We start from the raw sequence: 19,159 nt of genomic DNA on the forward strand, positions 1-19,159 counted from the left end.
CTGTACCACCGGCAGGACAGACCCAGCAGAGGTGGCGGCACAGCGGCGAGTAACTCACCTCCTGACTCCCCAAAGCCTGTCCACCATCTACAAGGCACAAGTCAGGAGTGTGATGGAATACTCTCTACTTGCCTGGATAGGTGCAGCTCCAGCAACACTCAAGAAGCGAGACACCATCCTGGAAAAAGCAGCCAGCTTGATCGGCACCCCATTCACAAACATTCACTCCATCACTGACGCACAGTGGCAGCGGTGTGTACCATCTACAAGATGCACTGCAGCAACGCACCAAGGCTCCTTAAACAGCACCTTCCAAACCCGCGACCTCTACCAACTAGAAAGACAAGGGCTGCAAATGCATGGGAACACCATCTGCAAGTTCCCCTCCAAGTCAAACACCATCCTGTCTTGGAACTATATCGCCTTTCCTTCACGTCGCTGGGTCAAAATCTTGGAACTCCCTTCCTAACAGCACTGTGGGTGTACATACCTCACATGGACTGCAGCGGTTCAACTGGGCAGCTCACCACCAATTTCTCAAGGGCAACTAGGGATGGGCAATAAATGCTGGCCTAGCCAGCAATGCCCACATTCCATGAATGAATTTTTAAAAAAGGGCATCACCAAGGGACATCATATAGATGAGGAAGAAAAGAGGGCCAAGGATTGATCCTTGGGATACTCCAGATGTTATGGTAGGAGGGTGGAATGAGAAGCCATTGCTGAAATTACTCTGGTTATGATTCGATAGGCAAGAGCGGACCCAGTCGAGGGTAGCCGCATTGAGCTGGAGAATGGAAATGTTGGCGTGATTGGCTGTTTCAAAGGTCACACAGATAGAGGAGGATGAAAAGGGAAAAATAGACCATGGTCAAAACCACAGCGGATGCTATTAATGACATCAATCAGAGATGTGTTAGTGCACTGAGAAAGAAATGTAATTGGAGAGATTAAGAAAGTGTGGCAAAAATGGGCACTCATTTGAGAGGCAATATGTACAAGGACTTGAAAGGAAAAGGAAAGGAAGTGTCTACAGAACCAAAATGTTTTTAGCTGATAATCTGCAATCCAGTAATTGTCACACTTTGCAGCTGGTTGCGTTTTTCTCAAATGCTTCACGCTGTCTTTGGGTGCCCAACACAGGGAGACTTCCATATCCCAGCATCCCTCAGCTTGAGGAGTATAAAAAGTTTAAAAGCAAAAACACACACCTGACATTGAACTGGTTACAGCAAGCCCAAACAGTTCTTTCAGACAGAATAACACATTCCAAAATAGGCTACTTAAAAAATGTAGCGCAGTCGATGATGCCTGTACACGTCCACACTCTGACAGCACTTGCACAGGCCCTTTCTAAATCTCACCTCCAATGTTCTATCTCATCTCCCACAAAATAACAACTTTTTAAAAATAAATGTTGGTTGAGGGTTAATGTGGGCCAGGACACTTGGGGAGAACTCCCCTGTTCTTTGAGTAGTGCCATGGGATCTTTTACATCAATCTGAGGAGGGAATGGGGTCTCAGTTTAACATCTCATCAGAAAGCCTCTGACCGTGTAGCACTCCCTCAGCACTGCAATAGCGTGTCAGCTCTGATTGTATCGGATACATTTTACGTTAGGTGACATCATCTGTATGACTCTTCATATGTTTATTACATTAAGTTCAGTTTTTGAGGCAAAGCCATGCTGAATATAACTAATTTGTTGGTCTATCATAGGTCGATTCATCCATAAACTGTACAATGAATAGGTGACAACACTACAAATACCAGTGTACAGAAATTTCTGAATTTAATTTACAAAACATGTTAATTAGACAGACAGAGATGGTGCACTGCCTGATAAACTCTATTCAAATCAAAGCAGTTATGCAAAGAGGTACCTTCATTAACAGAGTATGGCTCGGCATAAGGTGTATAGCGTGTGTCGGATGGGTTCCATTCCTGGTCTCTTCAATTATTTGTACAAAAGAGGCAAATCATCACAGAAATTAAGTTCAAGAGACTCTGTCAAACTTCTTGCTTATGATTAGTACACATTTAGACTTGGCACATTTTCCAGCTACAGGAATACAGCAGCTTCGGGCTGGAGGTGAGTCACAGCTCATTGTGGTTTAGCCCTCCCTTTGAGAGTCTAGCCATAAGATCTTGCATGTGCTTCTTTACCTGAAACAAGATGGGGCAAGTATTAAATTCCGTGTATACAGATCAACAGGAGTCACAAAAAATAAACATCACTGCAGTTCTGTGATATTACATCGTTCCCTCTAAAGGGATTTATACTTGCTGGGGTGTGGCTCCACAGACATGCAACCAAATGGCTATTCCTCATGAGAGTGCTTTGGTATGGAATGCCTACAAACTATTCAACCATGAGGACATTTCATCACCGCCCAAAAAAAAAAGTTTCAGAAGATGACCAGTTCCTATTTCTAACCACAAGATGTCAGTGTCACAGGAGGGGATGTAATTGGAGAACAAAACAAGGAAGGTGATTTCAATTGCTTACATTCACAATAAAACTTTTGTAACATCAGCATTTCACATATTAACAAGTAGATACTTTAGAGATTCTTCCTTTCCCCCCCCACCTTTCCCCTACAATAACTGTCACTCTGCTGGGTTCAGTTTGTCCTCATTGTCAAGCTGAAGGCCTAATAAGGGACTGCAGATTGGATAAGACTGGACCACAGAGTTCAAAAAGTGTGCGTGTCATTAAGCCATCTGTCCTTCAGATAAGACGTTAAACTGATGCGCCATCTGCCCTGTCAGGTGGACATAAATGATCTCGTGGCACTATTTTGAAGAGAATCAGGCCAATAGTTTATCGCTCAATCAACATCACTAAAAGACAGATTATCTGGTCATTATCACATTGCTGTTTGTGGGACCTTGCTGTGCATCAATTGGCTGCCACTTTTCCTACTTTACAGCACTTCAAAAGTGCTTCATTGGCTGTAATATCCTTTGTGACGTCCCAAGGTCATGAAAGATGCTATATAAATGCAAGTCTGTTTTTTCTTTTAAGTGCATCAAGCTGTCTTTAGTTTTGCACAGTAGTTTTATGCTCTTATTCCCAACACAGAAAACAAACATCACAATAAGTTTTCCCAAAAGAACAGAGCACAATTTTTTTTTTTTTAATAAAGTGGCATAAGCAGGGCACTCATTTACCTTGTACCCGAGTTCTTTTGTCTTTTCCGTTAGCATCGCATACTTCTCTTTGTTCCTGGACAAATGTTCCTTATCCCCAATTGACTCTACATGCTTAAGCTTTTGGTGGGACAAATCCAGCTGTTCCTGATAATGCTGGTGCTTCTCAATCTTTGTTTCAAAGTGCTTCAGTTCCTCCTGGCGTTAGCCAGGTTTAAAAACAAAGAAAAGTATGAAAAGGTTAAGCAGAGGAAAATAACAGGCAATACTGCTCAGCAACTATGAAATAAAAGCTGTACTGAAAGCAGGTTCCGTGTGATCATGCCAGCTGGGATAAAATTGCTTTGTTCAAGGGGACACTGGAATATTGATCCTTTGAAAGGCAGCGGGCAAAAACTCAGAAGAAAATTTCAGAGCTTAGGGTCTAGGCAAATGAAGGCACGGCCATCAATGACGGAGCAATGGAAATTGGTGATTGAGAAGAGGCCAGAATTAGAAGAGCACATAGTCCTGGGAAGGTTGTAGGGTTGCAGAAGTTTACAGAGATGGGGAGGGGTAAGGCCATGGAAGGATTTGTAAACAAGGATGAGAATTTAAAAATTGAGCATGGATGGGTGAATGGGACTTGGTCACAGCTAGAATAGAGTTTTGACTCCCTGCAACCAAAGCAGCGCTAGAGTGTCACCTTCAGGGAGTCTTACTCCAGTTTGCTTCCTAGAGGATGTGGTTGGGAGAAATTTCTTTACATATGAAGGTTATTGGAAAGTGAGTGAACAATCCTGCAAGACAGTTTACCTTAATGGAATCCAGCTCAGCATCTGAGAAGTTTGACCGTTTTGCTATATCCCACAGTTCAAGCACTCTTGGCTCAGAAAATTCTGATGCGAACAGAAAAAAAAAACTTTATTAAATGCAAATTTCTCTCAAACAAGCACAAACCCAATGAAGAAAACACTTTATTTGCCTAGAACGGTCGTCAACACTTCATTGCTTTTTTTTTAAAAAACAGGTGCCGGAAATGCGCAGGCGGCCAGACAGCATCTGAAGGGTAAACCTTGATGAGGCCTTTAACTAAAACGTTAACATGGCTTTTCTCCTTTCATGCTGACAGACCTGCTGAGTATTTCCAGTATTTTCTATTTTTATTTGATAGCTTCACAGGTTTTTCATTACATAGAAACATAGAAAATAGGACGAGGAGTAGGCCATTCGACCCTTCAAGCCTGCTCCGCCATTCATTATGATCATGGCTGATCATCCAGCTCAGTAACCTGTTCCCCCTTTTCCCCCCATATCCTTTGATCCCTTTCGCTCCAAGAGCTATATCTAACTCCTTCTTGAAAACATACAATTACTGCAGTATACATCTTGTGAAACTGAAAACTGTAAATTCAAGGTCTCATTGCAAGTTTTATCTTAGAATCACAGAAACGTACAGCACAGAAGGAGACAATTCAGTCCATTGTGCCTGTGCTGACACTTAAACAGCAGTCACGTTTAGCCCCATGCACCCACTTTTTACCCGTAATCCTGCAAGCTCCTCATCCTCAAGTACCTGCCCAACTCCCTTTAAAAAAATATTTACAGAATCAGCTTCCATCACCTTGTCAGGTAGAACGTTCCAGATCCCGACAACTGAGTGAAAATATTTCTCACCTCCCCTCTGGATAGTGTTCCAATGATTTTAAATCGACAACCTCTAGTTATTGACCAACTCGTCAGAGGGAATAGTTTTTCCTCTATCTATTCTATCAAAATCTCCCATCATCTTGAAAACCTCTATAAAAGGTCACCGCTTAACCTTCTCGATCCAAGGAGAACGGTCCCAATTTTTCCGATCTCTCCTCATAACTGAAGTATCTTATTCTTGGGAACATCCTGGTAAACCTCCTCTGTATCTTAAAATTGATTGCATAGAATGTATAGGGCCGGAGACACCCCTGTCTGGTCAGTCCAAGAAATTATGATGTATGTGTATAAGTGAACCAACGCGTGACAGAGGAAATCGGATTTTGTCTGAGCTACTTTTTCTTATGCAAGAGAAGCAAATTCTTATGTATTCAAGTTACATTCACAAATAGTATATAATAGAAACAGGGATCCTGGAACAGGCCCAAGTTTGCTTTGTCATTTAATTAGATCACGGCGGATCTATACCTCAACTCCAAGTCTCTCTTGTCTAATAAAAATCTACTGACCGCAGTCTTCAAAGCTCCAATTGCCTTAGTATCTACATCCTTTTGGGGCTGGGGGCGGGTGGGGGGGTGGCAAGAAAGATTTCCAGATTTCTACTGTTCTGTCTGAAAAAGTGCTTCCTGATTTCCCTTCTAAATGCAGAGCTCTAACTTTAAGATTATGCCATCCACCCCCTCACCACCCCAACCCTGTCTGGATTCTCCCAAAAAGGTGGAAATAGTTTCTCTGTATCTACACCGTTGAATCTTTTATACGGTATCACCTTTCTGTACTGAAATCTGTAATAGAATCACAAGCAGTTTGCTGGATTGTTTTTGTAATAATTATGTTAAATGCAAACAGAACAAGTTTGCTTTAGTCCTCTATGGTCAATTCAAATGCAACTTGCAGAGTGACAGGTGATTGCTGAAGTTGATCAAATCCTGACTTTTGAAAACACTTGAAGGGTGGTTTGATATGCACTCTCAACTCAGCATACTCCTGGAGCAAAACTCTTATAGGGGAGAAATATTCCATGTGAATGAAACATTCCACCCCTGTTATTAATGTTTTGTGCTTGAAAAGGCAAAAAGTTAGCATGCAGGTCAGCAAGTAATTAGGAAGGCAAATGGAATTTTGGCCTTTATGGCGAGGGGTTTAGAGTTTAGAAATAGGGAAGTCTTGTTACAGGGTGTTGGTGAGGTCACACCTGGAGTACTGCGTACAGTTTTGGTCCCCGTATTTAAGGAAGGATATACTAGCATTGGAGGCAGTTTAGAAAAGGTTCACTAGGCCGATTCCTGGGATGAAGGGGTTGTCTCATCAAGAACGGCTAAACAGGTTAGGCCTTTATTCATTGGAGTTCAGAAGAATGAGAGGTGATCTTATTGAAACATACAAGACTTTAAAGGGGGCTTGACAGGGTAGATGTTGAGAAGATGTTTCCACTAGTGGGGGTATCTCAAACTAGGGGACATAGTTACAGAATAAGGGGGCACACATTTAAAACTGAGATGCAAAGGAATTTCTTCTCGCAGAGGGTGGTGAATCTCTGGAATTCTCTATCTCAGAGTTGTGGAGATTAGGTCACTAAATGTATTTAAAGAGGAGGTAGATAGATTTTTGAAATCTCGGGGAGTTGAGGGTTAGGCGGAGCAGGCCCGAAAGGGGAGTTGAGGCCTGGGACAGATCAGCCATGATCTTATTGAATGGCAGGGCAGGCTTGAGGGGCTGAATGGCCTACTCCTGCTCCTATTTCTTATGTTCTTTTGAAGCACATGAAATCACCTTTTCCAAAGAAATACTTTAAGAAGGAGACTGTCACTAACAATTGGGGTCTTTTGCCTGTAGGACCAGGAAGAGAGTGTGTCTATGCTATTGATGCAAGGTCACATTCAGCTGGAAGGGTTCTCTCCCAGAGATACACAAGCCGTTGTGAATGTTGATTAGGATGGTTCCAAAAAAAAAAAGTTAGGATGGTTCCCAGCCAGGACACCAGACATTCCAGCCTTTAAAAGACTATTTACTTTTACATGCTGCATTACTTTTGAGATAATGAAGAGCTGGTCCTAGATATTCCTCCCTACTAAGACAGAATGGTTTTTATTCATTATACATGGCAGAGAGCTTAGATGAACAGAACCAGACTGACCACCTAGCATCAACCTAGGCATTGAAAATGACAAAGGCGCACCCTGCTGAGTCAATCCTGCAAAGCCCTCCTCACTAACATTTGGGGACATGCGCCAAAATTGGGACAGCTGTGCCACAGACTAGTCAAGCAACAGCCTGACATGGTCATAGGCACCAAATCATACTTTCCAGTCAAAGTCCGAGACTGCTCCATCACCATCTTTGGGTATGTCTGCTCCCACCAACAGGACAGACCCACCAGAGGTGGCGACACAGTGGGATACAGTTGGGAGGCAGCAGCTCAGAGTCCTCAACATTGATTCCAGACCCCATGAAGTCTCATGGCATCAGGTCAAACATGGGCAAGGAAACCTCTTACTGATTACCTACTGCCCTCCCTCAGCTGGGGAATCAGCACTCCATTTTGAACACAACTTGGAGGAAGCCCTGAGGGTGGCAAGGCCAAAGAATGTACTCTGGGTGGGGGACTTTCATGTCCATCACAAAGAGTGGCTCAGTAGCACCATTACTGACCGAGCTGGCCGAGTCCTGAAGGACATATCTGCCAGACTGGGCCTGCAGCAGGTGGTGTGAAAACCAAGAGAGAAAAACCTACTTGACCTCGTCCTCACCAAATCTACCAATCACTGATATATCCGTCCATGACAGTATTAGTATCAGTGACCACCATACAGTCCTTGTGCAGATGAAGACCCATCTTCACACTGAGGATACCATCCATCGAGTTGCATGGCACTACCACCCTGCTAAGTGGGGTACATTCAGAACAAATCTAGCAGCTCAAAACTGGACATCCACGAGGTGTTCTGCATCAGCAGAATTGTTTTCCATCACAATCTGTAACCGCATGGCCCGGCATATCCCTCACTCTATCAGTATCATCAAGCCAGGTGATCAACCCTAATCCGATAAGGGGTGCATGAGAGCATGCCAGCAGCAGCACCAGGCATACATAAAAATGAGATGCCAATCTGGTGAAGCTACAACACAGCACTACATGCATGCTGAACAGCAGAAGCTGCATGCCATAGACAGAGCAAAGCTATCCCACAACCAAGGGGCCAGATCAAAGCTCTGCATTCAGCCATGACTGGTGATGGACAATTAAACAACTAACCGGGATATAAAGAGCCGAGGCCCAAGACCAGAAGCAGCGGCGGAGAGAGTGCTCTGTTCAGTAGAACAGTGGACCTGCTTGACCAACAAAATCCAAGTGTGATGTCACAGAACAGCTGGTAAGCGATTGGTGGGTATTTCTTCAGTGTCTCTTCTTTGTTTTGGCCAAGTGACTTAAATCAGGAGATGTCACTTTCGGCTAAGACTACACTTAAATGATTCTTTTTTTTAAAATACGGAGATCCAAATTAATTAATTAAATAGAATAGAGATGGCTGGGCAGGCAATGTGTTACAGCTGTAGTATGTGGGAGCTGGTTGACGCCGGTGCAATCCACAGTGACCACATCTGCAGCAAGTGTTGGTTGCTCAAGGACCTTGGGCTCAGGGCTGCGGACACTGCAACACATCAGGGATGGGGAGAGTTAACTGGACACTATGTTTCAGGAGACAGTCACACCCATTAGATTAATTACATCAAATTTGGACCGTGGTCAGGGACACGAGGGTGTGACTGCGAGTGAGGCAGGTATGGGGACCCAGAATTTAGCTTAGGAGGAGCCTCAGCCAGTGCCCTTATCCTTTAGGTATGAGGTTCTTGCTCCCAGTGTGGACGAGGGCACAGGCTGCAGGGAGGATGAGCGAACTGACCACAGCACAGTGGTTCAGAGCGCCATTCAAGTGGGGGGAGTAAAGAGAAATGTAGTTGTAGTGTGGGATAGCATAATTAAGGAAATACTGTTCTCTGCAGCAAAGATAGAGTCCCAAAGGCTGTGTTGCCTACCTGGTGCCAAGGTTAAGGATATCTCTTCTGGGCTGGAGAGGAACTTGGAGTGGGAGGAAAAGGATCCAGTTGTCGTGGTCCACGTAGGTACCAATGACATAGGTAGGACTAGGAAAGAGGTCCTGCTGAGAGACTATGAGCTGCTCGGGTCTTAATTAAAAAGCAGAACGACAAAGGTAATAATCTCCGGATTACTACCTGAGCCACGTGCAAATTGGCATAGGGTAAATAAAATTAGAGAGGTAAATGCATGGCTCATAGATTGGTGTGGGAGAAATGGGTTCTGATTCATAGGATACTGACACCAGTACTGGAGAAAGAGAGCACTGTTCTGGTGGGATGGGCTTCACTTGAACCATGCTGGGATCAGTGTCCTGGCGAATCGTATAACTAGAGGGTTCTCTCTTCTCTTTGGCCTCCTTGTCTCGGGAGACAATGGGTAAGCGCCTGGAGGTGGTCAGTGGTGTGTGGAGCAGCGCCTGGAGTGGCTATAAAGGCCAATACTGGAGTGACAGGCTCTTCCACAGGTGCTGCAGAAAAATTTGATTGTCGGGGCTGTTACACAGTTGGTTCTCCCCTTTCGCTTTTGTCTTTTTTCCTGCCAACTGCTAAGTCTCTTCGACTCGCCACACTTTAGCCCCGCCTTAATGACTGCCCGCCAGCTCTGGCGAACGCTGGCAACTGACTCCCACGACTTGTGATCAATGTCACAGGACTTCATGGCGCGTTTGCAGACCTCTTTGAAGCGGAGACATGGACAGCCGGTGGGTCGGATACCAGTGGCGAGCTCGCTGTACAATGTGTCTTTGGGGATCCTGCCATCTTCCATGCGGCTCACATGGCCAAGCCATCTCAAGCGCCGCTGACTCAGTAGTGTGTATAAGCTGGGGATGTTGGCCGCCTCGAGGACTTCTGTGTTGGAGATACGGTCCTGCCACCTGATGCCAAGTATTCTCCGGAGGCAGCGAAGATGGAATGAATTGAGACGTCACTCTTGGCTGACATACGTTGTCCAGGCCTCGCTGCCATAGAGCAAGGTACTGAGGACACAGGCTTGATACACTCAGACCTTTGTGTTCCGTGTCAGTGCGCCATTTTCCACACTCTCTTGGCCAGTCTGGACATAGCAGTGGAAGCCTTTCCCATGCGCTTGTTGATTTCTGTATCTAGAGACAGGTTACTGGTGATAGTTGAGCCTAGGTAGGTGAACTCTTGAACCACTTCCAGAGCGTGGTCGCCAATATTGATGGATGGAGCATTTCTGACGTCTTGCCCCATGATGTTTGTTTTCTTGAGGCTGATGGTTAGGCCAAATTCATTGCAGGCAGCCGCAAACCTGTCGATGAGACTCTGCAGGCACTCTTCAGTGTGAGATGTTAAAGCAGCATTGTCAGCAAAGAGGAGTTCCCTGATGAGGACTTTCCGTACTTTGGACTTCGCTCTTAGACGTGCAAGGTTGAACAACCTGCCCCCAGATCTTGTGTGGAGGAAAACTCCTTCTTCAGAAGACTTGAACGCATGTGAAAGCAGCAGGGAGAAGAAAATCCCAAAACGTGTGGGTGCGAGAACACAGCCCTGTTCAACGCCACTCAGGATAGGAAAGGGGTCTGATGAGGTGCCACCATGTTGAATTGTGCCTTTCATATTGTCATGGAATGAGGTGATGATACTTAGTAGCTTTGGTGGACATCCAATCTTTTCTAGTAGTCTGAAGAGGCCACGTCTGCTGACGAGGTCAAAGGCTTTGGTGAGGTCAATGAAAGCAATGTAGAGGGGCATCTGTTGTTCGCGGCATTTCTCCTGTATCTGACGAAGGGAGAGGGTTGTAGATAAGCTAAATAGTGGGGGGGGTTCAACTGAAGGAGAGTTTAAAAAGTCAGAAGGTAAAGAGAGAGCAAAGGTGCAGGGTAGTGAAGGGACATACATTAATCAGAGTGTGACAGGAAGGGCCAGAGAATACAAACATAAAAGAGTACAGCAGAAATTAGAACCCGAATAGGTAAAAATGGTAAAAAGTCAAAGCTTAAGGCTCTTTATCTGAATGCACATAGCATTTGTAACAAGATAGATGAGCTGACGGCACAGATAGAAACAAATGAATATATATATTTTTTTATTTAGAGATACAGTACTGAAACAGGCCCTTCGGCCCACCAAGTCTGTGCCGAACAACAACCACCCATTTATACTAACCCTACAGTAATCCCATATTCCCTACCACCTACCTACACTAGGGGCAGTTTACAACAGCCAATTTACCTATCACCTGCAAGTCTTTAGCTGTGGGAGGAAACCGGAGCACCCGGTGAAAACCCACGCGGTCACAGGGAGAACTTGCAAACTCCGCACAGGCAGTACCCAGAATCGAACCCGGGTCCCTGGAGCTGTGAGGCTGCGGTGCTAACCACTGCGCCTCCGTGCCGCCCAAATAGGATTTGATAGTTATCACAGGGATGTGGTTGCAGGATGACCAGGACCAGAAACTCAATGTTTAAGGATATTCGACGTTCCAGAAGAATAGGCAGAAAGGAAAAGGAGGTGGGGTAGCTTTGTTATTAAAGGAAGGGATCGGTGCAGTTGTGAGGAATGATATAGGTGTAATAGATTGCGATGTAGAATCAGTTTGGGTGGAAATAAGGAATTATCATGGGTGATTTTGCTCTGTATATAGACTGGACAAATCAAATTGGCAAGGGTAGCATGGAAGAATTAGTAGAGTGCATCAGGGATTGTTTCTTGGAACATTATGTTGCAGAACCTACCAGGAACAGACTATTTTAGATTTGATATTGTGTAATGAGGTAGGATTAATAAGAGATCTCGTAGTTAAGGATCCTCTAGAGGGAATTTCAAATTCAGTTTGAGGGCGAGCAACTCGGGTCTCAAACCAGTGTCTTCAACTTCAACAAAAACAAGAAATGCTGGATTCACTCAGCAGGTCTGGCAGCATCTGTGGAAAGAGAAGCAGAGTTAACGTTTCGGGTCAGTGACCCGAAGTGACCTTCCGAAGAAGAGTCACTGACCCAAAACGTTAACTCTGCTTCTCTTTCCACAGATGCTGCCAGACCTGCTGAGTGAATCCAGCATTTCTTGTTTTTGTTTCAGATTTCCAGCATCCGCAGTATTTTGCTTTTATTTTGTCTTCAACTTCAACATGGGCAATTACAGAGGCATGAAGAGTTCTCTAAAGCGGGCTGGGAAAATAGACTAAAAGGAAAGACAGTAGATGAGCAGTGGCAGACTTTTAAGCAGATATTGCATAACACTCAGCAAACATTTATTCCGGTCAAAAGGAAGGACTCTGAGAATGATGAATCACCTGTGGATAACAAAAGGAAGTTAAGGGAGAGTATCAAATCAAAAATAAAGGTGTACAATGCAGCGAAAGCTAGTGGTAGGCCAGAGGATTGGGAATTTTTTTTTAGAAACCAGCAGCGGATGACTAAAAAACAAATAAAAAGGGAGAAAATTGATTATGAGAGTAAATTGGCAAGTATAAAAACAAACAGTAAGAGCTTCTATGGGTATATAAAAAGAGCACAGCTGAAGTAAGCATGGGACCCTTAGAGGATGAGACTGGGGAATTAATAAGAGAGAACAGGGAAGTGGCAGATAATTTAAACCAATAATTTGCAACGGTCTTCACGGTGGAGGACACTATAAACATCCCAACAATAATAGATGAGCAACGTGTAAATGGGAGGGAGGAACTTGTAACAATATCTATGAAGTAAAAGGTGCTGGACAAACTGATGGGACTAAAGGCAGACAAGTTGCCAGGACCTGATGGTCTGCATCCAAGGGTTTTAAAAGAAGTGGCTGCAGAGATAGTGGAGGCATTCGTCGTAATATACCAAAACTCACTGGATTCCAGTAGGGTACCAGCGGATTGGAAAACTGCGAATGTGATGTCCCTATTCAAGAAAGGAGGGAGACAGAAAGCAGGAAACTATAGACCAGTTAGCTTAACATCGGTCATTGGGAAAATGCTAGAGTCCATTATTAAGGAAGAAATAGCAGGGCATTTAGAAAAACATAATGCAATCAAACAGAGTCAACATGGTTTTATGAAAGGGCAATCATGTTTGACAAATTTGTTGGAGTTCTTTGAGGATATAACAAGCAGAGTGGATAAAGGGGAACCGGTAGATGTAGTGTATTTGGATTTTCAGAAGGCGTTCGACAAGGTGCCACATAAAAGGTTAAGGCACAAAATAAGAGCTCAGGGTATTGGGGGAAATGTGTTGGCATGGATTGAGGATTGGCTAACACACAGAAGGATCAATGGGTCTTTTTCAGGTTGGAAAGCCTTAACTAGTGGGGTGCCACAAGGATCGGTCCTAGAGCCTCAACTATTTACTATCAATATTAATGACTTGGAGGAAGGGACAGAGTGTAGTGTATCCAAATTTGCTGTCGATACAAAAATAGGTGGGAAGGCATGTTGTGATGAGGACACAAAGAATCTGCAAAGGGATATCTGCAAAGGAAAAGATCCTGGGATGAAGGGGTTGTCTTATCAAGAACAGCTAAACAGGTTAGGCCTTTAAGGGGGCTTGACAGGGTAGATGTTGAGACAGTTTCCACTGGTGGGGGAATCTTGAACTAGGGGACATAGTTCCAGAAGAAGGGGGCACACATTTAAAACTGGGATGTGGAGGAATTTCTTCTCTCAGAGGGTGGTAAATCTCTGGAATTCTCTACCTCAGCTGTGGAGGCTAGGTCACTAAAATGTAATTAAGGAGAAGGTAGATAGATTTTTGAAATCTCGGGGAGTTGAGGGTTATGTGGAGCAGGCCTAAAAGAGTTGAGACTGGAGACAGGTCCCTACTGAATGGAGGTGCAGGCTTGAGAGGCTGAATGGCCGACTCCTGCTCCTCTTATTTCTTATGTTCTAACCAGGGGAGGGGAATCCACAAACATCCCAATCCTCAGTGATGGGGGAAACACAGCACGTCAGTGAAAAAGACAAGGCTGAAGCAATCACAACGATCCTTGGTAAGAATATGATCCACCTCATCCTCCTCCTGAAGTCCCCAGCATCACAGATGCGTCTTCTGACAATTCAGATTCCATCCACGTGATATCACGTGGGTGAAGGCACTGGATACAGCAAAGGCTACGTGATCAGACAGCATTCCAGCAATAGAACTGAAGACGCGCTCCAGAACTAGCCGTGCCCCTAGCCAAGCTGTTCCAGTACAGCTACAACACTGGCATCCATCTGACAATGTGGGAAATTGCTCTGGTATGTCCTGTCCACAAAAAGCAGGCCAAATCGAATCTGGCTAATTACTATCCAATTAGTCTACTCTCAACCAAAGTGAAGCAAAGTTTCACCGATACTGCTTGATAGCACTACTTACTCAGCAATAACCTGCTCACCAATGCTCAGTTTGGGTTCCACCAGGGCCACTTGGCTCCAGACCTTAGTCCAAACATGGACAAAAGAGCTGAATTCCATGGGAAGAGTGACTACTCTTGACGTCAAGGCAGCATTTGACCAAATGTGGCATCAAGGAGCCTTAGTACAATTGAAGTCATTGGGAATCAGCGGAAAACTCTCCACTGGCTGGATTCATACCCAACACAAAGAAATATGGCTTTGGTTGTCAAAGGCCAATCATCTGAGCCCCAGGAGTTCTTCAGGGTAGTGTCCTTGGCCCAACCATCTTCAGCTGTTGCAATGACCTTCCAACATAAGGTCAGAAGTGGGGATATTTTTTGATGATTGCACAATGTTCAGTACCATTCAAGACTCCTCAGACACTGAAGCAGTCTGTGCCCACATGCAGCAAGACCTGGGCAACATTCAGGCTTGGGCAGATAAGTGGCCAAGTAACATCTGTGCCACACAAATGCCAGGTAATGACCATCTCCAACAAGAGAGAATCTAACCATCTCCCCTCGACGTTAAATGGTATTACCATTGCTGAATTCCCCACCATCATCATGAAGGGTCACCATTGACCAGTTATATAAATACTGTAGCTACAAAGAGTAGATCAGAGGCTGGGAATTCTGCAGCAAAGTAACTCACCTCCTGTCTCCCCTATATCTGTCCACCATCTGCATGGCACAAGTCAGGAGCGTGATGGAATATTCTCCACTTGCCTGGATGAGTGCAGCTGCAAACAATACTCAAAAAACTTGACACCATCCAGGAAAAAGCAGCTCACTTGATTAGCAATGCATCCATCACTTTAAACATGCACTCTCTCTACCACTGGCACACAGTGGCAGCAGTCACATGGAACACTACCAGCAAGTTCCTCACCAAAGCACACACCATCCTGACTTGGAAAAATTACATCGCCATCCTTTCACCGTCATCAACAGCCCTGTGGTGTACCTACCTCCCATGGAGTGCAGTGGTTCCAGAAGGCAGCTCACCACGACCTTCTCAAGGGCAATTAGGGATGGGCAACAAATGCTGGCCTTGCCAGTGACACTCACATTCCATGAAAACATTAAAAAAAATACATGCACCAAAGCTTTTCATTTGAAGTGGTTAACTTTGATTGGCATCTCAGTGGACAAATCCTCAGAATAGCAGGGCTGGGATAGTACTTGCCCTCCCCACTTTGAGGAGGAAGACTGACAGAGAAACACAGAGACATCTCTCCCTCTCTCCATCAGTCCAAGACTGTCACAGACATACGATCAAGAATGGCAGTGTGAACCAATAGCACCTGTAGTCCAAGACAATGTCAGTTAGCTCAGACAGCTTACAGTTAAGGCAGTTTTTTGGTCGCACGCTTTATTCCCGCACTCTACTTCCCCAGGTCACACACTGCATTATTTCACCACCTCCCCGACAGCAACACAGTGCATTACGCATATTTCAGTGAGTGAACTACACAGAAGAAGTTAGGATTGAATTCATAATTCAAAATGGTACAGCCAGTCTTTATGCAATACACAATAATAAATATGCTGTGGTTCCCCACATCAGTGGACAGTCAAACTGGACAAAACAAAACTTCCAACTACTCCATTCTTCTTCTGAACCTGGCCAAATTTTGTTCTCACACCTTTCTATTTGAAACCTGACTGACTTTACTAAAGCTGACAAGCTGTGTCACGATCATGAAAATATTTCCTGCAGCTCACAGCCAAAGGGGAAGGCCTGCCAGACTGCCTGGAACCAGAGATTTCCGAGCGTGTGAAGTCAATTATTGAGATAAGCTAAATAATTGATTATTAAAAGAAGAACATAATACAAAAAGAATTTTTTTTTTATTTAATTAGGATTAATTTGAAATAGGTTTCAAAGAGACTTCCACAGTTAAGGCTACAGGCACTTGCATCTGAAATATAAACAGAAAGTGCTGGAAATACTCAGCAGGTCAGGCAACAACTGTGGAGAGAGAAGCAGAGTTAACGTTTCAGGTCTGTGACATTTGATTTGGTGGACCGGTTCTGATGAAAAGTCAGAGATCTGAAACGTTAACTCTGCTTCTCTCTCCACAGATGCTGCCAGACCTGCTGAGTATTTCCAGCACGTTCTGCTTTTGTTTCAGATTTCCAGCATCTGCAGTATTTGATTTTTTATTTAAAAGTTACTTTCCTTCTTCAAGAATCTTGGTGGAAGAATGGTCAAGACAATTCTGAAAATGCAACCAATTAACTGGCCAGCCATTTCACTGCCATTTGTTGGATGCTGCAGGCACAGAATGGCTGCTGTGTTTGCCTCCAACAAGCTCCCGTACGCCAAAAAATATCCAACTAATTCACTGCATGAAATGCTGCAGACATTTAAGAAAAGAATCACAATAGTTACAGCGCAGAAGGAGCGCACTCGGTCCATCGTGTCCGCACTGGCTCTGAGAGAGCAATTCTCAGTTCCATTCCACTGCCTTCTCCCCGCAACCCTGCACATTCTTCCTTTTCATATAACTGTCCAATTCCCTTCTGAATGCTTCAATTGAACATGTCTCCACCATGTTAGCTTGCTGCGTTAAAAAGTTTTTCCTCTTGTCACTTTTGCTTCTCTTAAATACTTTAAATCTGTACCCTCTCGTTCCCGATCCATTCACGAGCGGGAATAGTTTCTCGCTATCTACTCTGTCCAGATCCCTCATGATTTTGAATACCTCTATCAAATCACCTTCTCTTCTCCAAGGAAAACAGCCCTAAGTTTCCAATCTATCTTCATAATCTGGCCCTTCTTTGAGCCAGGTCTCTGTTATAGCTATAAGATCATATTTCCACATGGCAATCTGCGCCTGTAGCTCACCAGTCTTATCAACCACACTCCTCGCATTCACATACATGCACATAAATTCTGAATCAGACTATTACTTTCTCCCTTACTCTGACCCCATCTACTAACTTACTATTCCCTACTCTAGTGCTATCTATCTCCCCCAATATTCTGTGCACCTTGGTACTCTTGATACTTGCTCCTGGTTCCCACACCCCTGACAAGTTACCAGTTTTGCTTCCCTGCAATCTGAGCTCTTTCTCAGACTCCCACCCGTCTGTCAATTTAGTTTACCCTCCCCAAAAGCAATAGCAAATATAAGAAATAGGAGGAGTAGGCCATACAGCCACTCAAGCCTGCTTAGCTACTCAAGATCATGGCTGATCTTCCACCTCAACTCCACTGTCCTGCTTGATCCCTATGGATTAAATGAATTAAGGCACATAAGGAAATCAAAATGCTGTGTAATCGCAAGTACCTTTTTCTTTTGCTTCAAGCGAATGACTGCTCTTCCTCATAACTTTGTTAATTTGAGACCCACGTGTCCACCTAAAAGGGACAAGACCCCCCCCAACCCCCAAATCTCCGAAGGAAATAAACAATGTACTGTTTTTCCAAAGAAAAGGAACCATACCACTGTCCTCATCGTAGCCTTGGTGAATGAGTTTGTGCAAACGCTCAAAACTTGCTTGGACGTTACGGTGCTTATCTTTCAGCTCTGCGTGCTTGGAGTGTAGTAAATCTTCCTTGATATGGGCTTCGGATGGGCTGATCACGTTCTGATAAATGTCTGGCAAAAGTGAAGAGCTACGTTTCATTTAAAAGACACATTCTAGTATATATTAGGCACAGAATCATTCAGCCCTTATAATGTGCCTGCACTGCTTCTATATCGGAGACATACACTTGAATTCCATTTCCTTTCCAAATGCTCATTAATACTTTGGCTCAAGCCTTTATTCAAGGTCCTCTTCAAAGTGGTACTATTTGGCCCCAATAGGGTCTTTGTTTGTGGTACTACATTCTATTATTTTTATAACGGAGGAAATTTCTTCTAAACTTCCAATTTCTGATACTAACCAGAGAGACTGCGCTAGTCATCATAGGGCAAACTCAGAAATAATTTTGCACTATCGACCCCCGAGCCTGCATCATAGGAACATAGGAGTAGGCCATTCAGCCCCGGCGTGCCTGCTCCACCATTCAATTAGATCATGGCCGATCATCTACCTCAACTCCGCTTTCCCATGCTACCCCCATATCTCTTCTTGCAATTAGCATCCAGAAGTCTATTGATATCAGTCTTGAACATACTCAATGATTAAGCTACTACAGCCCTCTGGGGTAGAGAATTCCAAAGATTCACCACCCTCTGAGTGAAGAAATTCCTCCTCATCTCAGTCTTAAATAGCCTGCCCCTTATTCTGAGACTATGTTTCCCGGCTCCAGACTCACCAGCTAGGGGAACATCACATCTACATCCACCCTGTAAGAATTTTGTAAGTTTCAATTAGATCACCTCTCATTCTTTGAAATTCTAGAGAATACAGGCACAGTTTCCTCAATGTCTCCTCATAAAATAATCCCGCCATCCCAGGGATTAGTCTGGTGAACCTCCTTTGCACTCCCTTTATGGCAAGTACATCCTTCCTTAGATAAGGTGACCAAAACTGTGGACAATACTTCAGGTGCAGTCTCACCAAGGCTCTATACAATGGCAGTAAGACCTATTTACTCCTGGACTCAAATCTCCTTGCAATGAAGGCCAACGCACCAAGTGTCTTCCTAATTGCTTGCTGCACCTGCAAGCTAGATTTTAGTGACACATGAACAAGGACATCCAGGTCCCTTTGAATATCAACATTTCCTAACCTCTGACCATTTAAGAAATACCCTGTCTTTCAGTATTTTCCTACCAAAGTGGATAACTTCACACTTATTCACATTATATTCCATCTGCCATGTTCTTGCTCATTCACATAGCCTGTCCAAATCTTCTTGAAGCCTCCTTGCATCCTCCTCACAATTTACATTCCCACCTAGTTTTGTGGCATCAGCAAATTTTGAAATATT

General features: G+C 44.2%; 1 protein-coding gene across 1 annotated transcript in view; it reads right to left on the minus strand.

The window, feature by feature from the left end:
• Positions 1-1,767: 1,767 nt before the first annotated feature.
• Positions 1,768-19,159, minus strand: part of lrpap1 (low density lipoprotein receptor-related protein associated protein 1) — a 37,173-nt gene continuing 19,781 nt past the window's right edge. Inside the window, exons 5-8 of the mRNA XM_068029257.1 lie at positions 17,721-17,876; positions 3,949-4,031; positions 3,175-3,351; positions 1,768-2,166 (exon numbers count right to left, since the gene is read on the minus strand). Of these exons, the coding sequence (XP_067885358.1) occupies positions 2,098-2,166; positions 3,175-3,351; positions 3,949-4,031; positions 17,721-17,876 (485 nt within the window). The 3' untranslated portion in view covers positions 1,768-2,097. The remainder of the gene's footprint in view (positions 2,167-3,174; positions 3,352-3,948; positions 4,032-17,720; positions 17,877-19,159) is intronic.

Source organism: Heterodontus francisci, chromosome 4 (assembly GCF_036365525.1).
Source record: "Heterodontus francisci isolate sHetFra1 chromosome 4, sHetFra1.hap1, whole genome shotgun sequence".
Classification (NCBI taxonomy): Eukaryota; Metazoa; Chordata; class Chondrichthyes; order Heterodontiformes; family Heterodontidae; genus Heterodontus; species Heterodontus francisci.